Source organism: Emiliania huxleyi (assembly GCF_000372725.1).
Source record: "Emiliania huxleyi CCMP1516 unplaced genomic scaffold EMIHUscaffold_316, whole genome shotgun sequence".
NCBI lineage: Eukaryota > Haptophyta > Isochrysidales > Noelaerhabdaceae > Emiliania > Emiliania huxleyi.
In genome coordinates this window covers 106,088-113,047 of record NW_005199635.1, presented here as the reverse complement: position 1 = coordinate 113,047, position 6,960 = coordinate 106,088, and the positions used below count along the sequence as shown (strand labels likewise).

The following is a 6,960-nucleotide window of genomic DNA, read 5'->3' as shown; positions in this document are numbered from 1 at the left end:
CAGGAGCCGCGCCGGCACACCCACCGCCGTGTAGCCCGGAGGCACGGGCTTGTTCACGAGGGCGGACGCCGCGATAGTCGCGCCCTCGCCGACGTGGATGTTGCCGAGGACGGTCGACTTTGCGCCGAGGAAGGCGCCCGCGCCGATCTTTGGGTGTCGGTCGTGCGCGTTGCCGGTGCCCGTCGCGCCGAGCGTCACGTCGTGCATTAGGTAGACGTTGTCGCCGACCACGCTCGTCTCGCCGATCACGACGCCGGTCGCGTGGTCGATTGTGATTCCTGCGGTGCGGGGCTGGGCGTGTCTGGCTGCGCTCCTCTGCTTGCGTCTCTGTGTCAGATGGGAGCCGGGAGTGGGAGCGCGCCGTCGCCGAGCCTTGCGCCCGGGTGGATATCGACGCCGTACATGTCCGACCCCTCGCTCTGGAGCAGCCTCGCGATCAGCTTTCCCGCCTCGCCCCGCCTCCTCCAGTAGTGGCCGGCGACGCGCGCGCAGGCCAGCGCGTGCACGCCCTTGTAGAAGAGGTACACGCCGAGCAGCCCCTGCCCGCCTCGCGCCGCCGGGTCAACCTCCTTGAAGCGGAGGATGTCGGAGGCCACGCTCGTGCAGAGGTCCGGCTCGGCGCGGAAGGCGGACAGGAACACCTTTTCGTAGTCCACCCCCCCGCCGATCCGTGCGTTCGCCGCCAGCTTGCCGCCAACGCCCTCGGCGAGACCGCAAGCGAGGCTGTAATGCTTGAGGACCTCGCGCTGCAGAAAGTTGTCCACGCCAAAGTCCTGCAGGTCGAGCGTCCGCCAAGACTGCTCTCGTGACTGGGCTATAGCGCCCTCACGGATCTCTGTCCACACGGCCCGCTCCACGCCCTTCGACTTGATGCCGCGGGCGAGAGCGTGCGGACAATACTCGTCCGGATCGACGCAGTCTGGCTCCGCCGGCAGGGCTGATAATGGCCTCGGGCGGGAGGACAGAGGGCTCGTGCGGGAGAACAGTGACGAGCTCGCGCGTGGCAACGAGGGTCGCAGCATGCACGCGCAACGTCGGGGAAACTCGGCGAAGGTTACGCCTGTGTGAATGAATCCCCAGGGCCTCCAGGGCTCGCACCTCAACCTCTCACAGGCCAGCGCACAGCGCCATAGGAGGTATTTTCTTCTCAATAACAAGGCTGTGAATAGTCTGTGCTGCTTCTGTTTTGGGGTCGTGTTTGTGTGTACCCAGAGGTTGTCGGGTGTAATAGACAAGTGCGCGCGTCCGCCCGACTCGCCCAACCAAAAGAACAGCGCCGCCTCCCCGCTGACGCCGTGCGTGCGGCTGTCTCGGTCTCTGTACATACGCATATGCTCCCACCCCCGGTCCCCCGCGCTCAGATACGCACCATCGAGGCGAGCGGCGCGGGCCTGAGCAGCTCCGCCGCCTCGAGCGAGGCGTGTCCGACCGCGCTGTCGATCTCGTCCACTATATCGCTCATCGTGTCGCCGCCGCCGCAACACTTGGAGCCGCAGCACTTGGAGCCGCCGCAGGAGCCGCTAACGGATGGGAAGACGCCGAGCATCGCCACCAGCTCGCGGTGCTGCTTGATGACCAGCTCGTGCAGTCGCAGGTCGGCGACGCCGAGGATGTCCTGCGCCTCCACCTGCGTGCCCACCGAGACCATCCCGCACTCGCTGCGCACCCGCTGCCGCCGCACCGTCTCGAGCGCCGCCTCCAGCCGCATCTCGGCGACGCGCAGGTCGCGCTTGCCCGCCTCGGACGACAGCATCGTAATCTCACGCACCCCCTTTGCTCGCTCGTTCAGCAGCGCCTCGAGGACTCCTCCCGTGTAGGCCTGCCCGTACGTCGCAGCGTCGACGCACATGTCAAACAGGCCGCCGCGGATCGGGCTGAAGATCTCGATCGTACCGCCCATCACGACGGCGCAGTTGCTGAGCGTGCCCCCCGCGGGGCGCGACACCTCGGTCGCCGGGATCTTCATCCCGAGCAGGTAGGGCTCCTGAGCGCCAGAAAGGGTGTGGGTGGGTGAAAGAGGGCGGGGCGGTGGGGTGGCGCCGCCTCGAGAGGCGTGGTCGGGGTGCGCACCTTCGTCGGGTCCTCGTTCACCTTCTTCGCCAGGTACAGCGTGATGCCGACCAGTTTCACGTACAGCGAGGAGAACGAGTCGGGCATCGTGAGCGCCGAGACCGCAGAGAGGAAGGCCGAGCCCATCAGCTTGACCTCGTAGATCCAGTACGAAGGCTTCAGGGAGCTGTCGACAGAACGCGTCATCGATGCGTACTTGGAGCGCAGTCGGCTGGTCGCTGAGAGGGGGAAGCGCATCGTCGTCGCCTCGATAAAGTCGGCAAAGCGCCGCCAGTACACGAAGTACGCGGGCGAGTAGATGACGGTCGCCTCGGTGCCCACGGTCAGGTCCATCACATCGGGCTCCGTCGGACTGCGTGAGCTAAAGACGCGCACCGCCAGCGCTGCAGGCCCACGCGGCGCGCCCCACACGCCGTGCGGCTTCTCCTCCCCCAGGACCGTCGCCGTCACCGCGCCGTCGCCCTTGCGCGACTTCCAAATGCTAGCGAGCCAGCCCTTCGCGGAACTCGCGGAGTTCACCTTCATTTGCCGAGAGGGACGCGGCGGGTCCTTCCCGCCTTGATGACTGAGACGAGGTATTTTCAAGAAACCAAAATGGCTGGCTGAAAAAAAAACATAGCTAAAACAAAATGGTTGGAGTGACCCGTGCCGCCGTGTGCCCCGCAGCGGCCTCGCTGGGCCAGGAGATCGGCCCGCGATGCCACCCCCGCAGCAGCCTCGTCGAGCCAGAAGATCGGCTCGCGAAGTATATGCTGTATGGCCCGATACGTAGTGCTCTTGAGAGCTTTCTTCTTGTTGTGCTCTTGCGCCTCGGCGGTTTATAGTGGTGCACTAACCCCGAGAAACCCTTCGGAGTCGCTCCTCGTCGCAAACCCTGTCAGTCAGCAGTCCACTTTCGGGTATGTTCGTAAGAGCCACAACACTGAAAAATGTACTCCTATGGGAATGAATGTTCCTAAGAGCTATCCTGTCTGATTGAAAATTTTGAAAGCTTTGAGTGCGATCTGCTACTCAACCTCCTTGGTTCTCGGATCTGCTACTCAAGGCGAGGAGCAGAGAAAAAAGAAAGTAACTGGCGCCGTTTTTGACCGCATCGGCGACGGGGGCTGCATCTTATCTCGACCCCCGACAGCCTTCTCTTCCCGACAGCCATGGTGAACGCCAGCGTCCTCGCTCTCATCAAGAAGGAGTACCCCGACACCTTCACCAAGATCAGCTCCATCGTCGGCCGCGAGGTTCTCGACTCGCGCGGCAACCCCACTGTGGAGGTGGACCTGACCACCGCGGGTGGCATCACCGTGCGTGCGATGGTGCCCTCTGGCGCCTCCACCGGCATCCACGAGGCGTGCGAGATGCGCGACGGCGACAAGTCGCGGTGCGGCACTAGTCATATCCGCCGTCTGCCTCTTCGCGCCGCGCCGCCGTGCTCGCCTTGCCACTCCGCCGCCGGCGTCCGGCGCCCTGAGCTCACCGCATCTCCCTCGGGCCAGGTACCTCGGCAAGGGCTGCACCAAGGCGGTCGGCCACATCAACAATGAGCTCCAGGCGATCGTCGGCATGTGCTGCCTCGACCAAAAGGCGATCGACGACAAGGCGAGCGCCCTCTCACCCTCGCCCGCCGCTCCCGCTCTCCGGACACCACGCGATCGCACACCGACCACACCTCGGCGGTACTCGCCTTGCGCGTCTTCCCGTCTCGGCCCGCTTACATACGCTACCACTCACCGCGTCTTCGCTTTGCAGATGTGCGAGATGGACACCGGCACCGTCGGCGACGGCTTCCGCAACAAGTCGAAGTTCGGCGCCAACGCAATCCTCGGCATCTCGATGGCGGCCGCCAAGGCGCGCAGCCTCCTCGCCCCAACTCTCCGCTCGCTCCGACCCACCGCACGCGGCCTTGTCGCCCGAGCAGGCGGGCGCAGAGTGCGAGGGCATCCCCCTGTACCAGTACTTTGCCAAGCTCGCGGGCAACGACAAGCTCGTGCTGCCGGTGCCGTGCTTCAACGTCATCAACGGCGGCTCGCACGCCGGCAACAAGCTCGCCTTCCAGGCACCGCCACAGACACCGTCACCTTCCGACGCCGCCTGCACCACCACCACCACCACCACACCTCGCTGTCGCCCTCGCAACCTTCGCCGACCTCACCACAAGCATCGCACTGTCGCTCTCACCGTCTCCTCGCTCTCGTCACGCGCCGCCACACACCGCCTCACGCCCGCCACCCAGCGCCCGCCCCTCCCCCAAGATACGATCGCTGGCCACAGGAGCACTTCCCTGCCTTCCAGATACCATGGAATCTTCCTCTGAACCTTCCTCTGCACCTTCTCTGCACCTTCTGTGCACCTTCTCTGCACCTTCTCTGCACCTTCTCTGCACCTTCTCTGCACCTTCCTGCAGGAGTACTTCATCATCCCGGTCGGCGCCTCCTCCTTCAAGGAGGCGATGCGGATCGGCTGCGAGTGCTACCACGCGCTCAAGGGCATCATCAAGAAGAAGTTTGGCGGCGACGCGACCTCGGTCGGCGACGAGGGCGGCTTCGCGCCCCCCTGTGAGCCGATATAGAAGCCAACACTTCCCGGGCACCGGACCAGCTGTCTTGGCGCCGCTCCCCTCTCCACCTCTGGAGCCGACCCCGCCGGAAGCGGTTGAGCGGCGGCTGGCTCACTCCCGGCCCCTTCTCCTCCCGCAGGCGACGCCAAGGAGGGCTGCGAGCTCATCATGGAGGCGATTGCAAAGGCGGGCTACACGGGCAAGTGCAAGATCGGGCTCGACGTGGCGGCGGCGGAGTTTATGGTGCCGGGCACGGGCGAGGGGACGGGCAAGGAGTCGATGTACGACCTGGCGACGTGGTACCCGGACAACGACCCGATGAAGGAGAAGCTCAAGATGACTATCCCCGAGCTCGCCGCCTTCTACAAGGACCTGAAGGCGACCTTCCCCGACATCGAGACGATCGAGGACCCGTTCGACCAGGACGACTGGAAGGGGTGGAGCACGATGACGGCCGAGATGACGGACTGCCAGATCGTGGGCGACGACCTGACCGTGACCAACGTGCGCCGCATCAAGACCGCCATCGCGGAGAAGGCGTGCACCGCGCTGCTGCTCAAGGTGAACCAGATCGGCACGATCACCGAGTCGATCAACGCCGTCAAGCTCTGCAAGTCCAAGGGCTGGGGCATCATGTGCTCGCACCGCTCGGGCGAGACGGAGGACACCACCATCGCCGACCTCGCCGTCGGTCTCTGCACCGGCCAGATCAAGACGGGCGCTCCGTGCCGCTCGGACCGCCTCGCAAAGTACAACCAGCTGATGCGGATCGAGGAGGAGATTGGTGCGGGCGCGGTGTACGCGGGCGCAACCTGGAAGAAGCCGGCGTGGATGGCGCCCGGCTTCACCCTCGAGAACTAGACGCGCAGTCTCCGCCGCCCCGCCGAGGCCAAGCTCGCGCGCCACGGCCAGCGCGGGCGGGGGATTCTGAGTGCCGAGGCTGACTCCAAAAGAGCGCACTCTGTACTGACTACTGTGTGCCGATTTGGCATTTGCCGTCCGCATGTGGAGTGTCCTCCTTTTATTCTATATGTTTATTGTGCCATATGCACAAAACCGCTTCCCCTCGACTTTTCCATGCACTTCACGCACCGCCCACACCCCTTGCCAGCCCCGCGACGAGGCGCTCCACTAGCCCGACGGCGACGCCCTTGTGATGCAAGACGGAGCCCGACGGCGGCCGGTGGTCGTGCCCCTGGCCGTCGTCGAGCATGAAGTAGATGTCGATGCCCTTGGGCATGAGCAGGGGCAGCGGCAGCTCGTCCAGCGACAGAGCGGGCCGCGCGGAGAGGGCGCTCTGCCGTGCGACGCCGCGAAGGCTCGGCTCGGCCGGCTGCAGCAGCTGCGAGATGACAACCACCGCCTCGGTGGGGGCGGGCCGGCTTGTGAGCAGCTGCAGGGCCGGCGCGGGCGAGCGCATCTGCCGCTGCACGGCGCGCAGCAGCGGGACGAAGCCGCCCCTCGCCTCCTCCGCCGAAAAGGAGAAGACGCGCAGCGAGGAGCCGTTGCACATGCGCCGGTCCATGATCTCGCGCTGCGTCCAGCACAGGCTGATCGGGCGGGGCTCGCCGCTCACGCAGGCCGCGGCTAGCAGCGCCGCAGCCACCTGAAACGCGTTCCCCCCGAGCGCGCGGCCCCGCTCCATCGCCGCCGCCCACTCCCGAGCGCCCCCGAGCGTCCACGGCCGGCAGCAGGCGTCCCTCCTCCCGCCGCTCCGGTCGATGGGCGGGAGCTGCGGCGCCGCCGCCAGCAGGCGCGAGAGGTCGACCGCGATGGGGCGCGCCACGCCAGTCGCCTCCACCTCCCTCTCGAGCGTGAAGACTGGGCGCGGCAGCGCGGGGCACGCGGCGCGCAGCGAGTGCGTGTACGCGGCCAGCAGCTGCTGCGTGACTTGGTGCGTGGAGTAGAGGTCGAGGATCGCATGGTGTGCCACCAGCGCCAGCAGCCAGTGGTCCGGCGCCTTGACGCACGCGAGCACGCGCAAGAGCGGGCCGCGCTCGAAGTTCAGCCGCCGGTGGAGGTTGTCTGGCGACAGCGCCCGCGCGAGCTTCTCGCTCGAGCCGATGCAGCGCACCACTTGCAGTGGCACGACGAGGTGGCTGTGCGCGACGCCGCGCAGCCCGCGGTCGGGCAGGGTGGTGCGGAGGGCCGGCGAGCGGAGCACGACGTCGTCGAGCGCGGCCTGCAGCAGCAGCGGGTTGAGCGGCCCCTGCACCTCGTAGTAGATGCTCAGATGCGAGACGCCGGCCGAGGCGCTGCTGCTCGCTCGCGGCGCCTCGTCGCCGCGGAAGTGGACCAGGGACCAGGAGCTCGCGGCGTGCGCCTCCTGCTCGACGCCC

The 6,960-nt window shown here is 66.5% G+C and overlaps 3 protein-coding genes across 3 annotated transcripts in view; 1 reads left to right on the top strand and 2 right to left on the bottom strand.

Annotated features, from left to right (window-relative positions):
• On the bottom strand, positions 1-641 carry EMIHUDRAFT_55105 (hypothetical protein; the record flags this gene model as incomplete). Its single annotated transcript, XM_005774262.1, has 2 exons — positions 1-310; positions 403-641. Coding segments are annotated over 2 exons (549 nt in total), but the record flags the coding sequence as incomplete, so codon positions are not given.
• Positions 642-3,202: 2,561 nt separating this feature from the next.
• Positions 3,203-5,677, top strand: ENO1 (enolase). The gene is made up of 6 exons (XM_005774261.1): positions 3,203-3,445; positions 3,561-3,663; positions 3,814-3,912; positions 3,983-4,120; positions 4,469-4,619; positions 4,761-5,677. The coding sequence occupies exons 1-6, from the start codon at positions 3,222-3,224 to the stop codon at positions 5,480-5,482; spliced, it is 1,437 nt and encodes a 478-aa protein (XP_005774318.1). The 5' UTR covers positions 3,203-3,221; the 3' UTR covers positions 5,483-5,677.
• Positions 5,678-5,705: 28 nt separating this feature from the next.
• PKS2 (polyketide synthase) overlaps positions 5,706-6,960 on the bottom strand; it is a gene marked incomplete at both ends in the record, with an annotated part of 42,480 nt that continues 41,225 nt past the window's right edge. The window contains one exon of the mRNA XM_005774270.1: positions 5,706-6,896. Coding sequence (XP_005774327.1) covers positions 5,706-6,896 — 1,191 coding nt within the window. The remainder of the gene's footprint in view (positions 6,897-6,960) is intronic.

Coding starts and splice junctions, on each gene's coding strand:
- ENO1 (XM_005774261.1), top strand. CDS start 3,222: ATGGTGAACGCCAGCGTCCTCGCTCTCATCAAGAAGGAGTACCCCGAC. Junction 3,913..3,982: donor TCTCGATGGCGGCCGCCAAG/GCGCGCAGCCTC, acceptor TCGCCCGAGCAG/GCGGGCGCAGAGTGCGAGGG. Junction 4,620..4,760: donor GGGCGGCTTCGCGCCCCCCT/GTGAGCCGATAT, acceptor CTCCTCCCGCAG/GCGACGCCAAGGAGGGCTGC.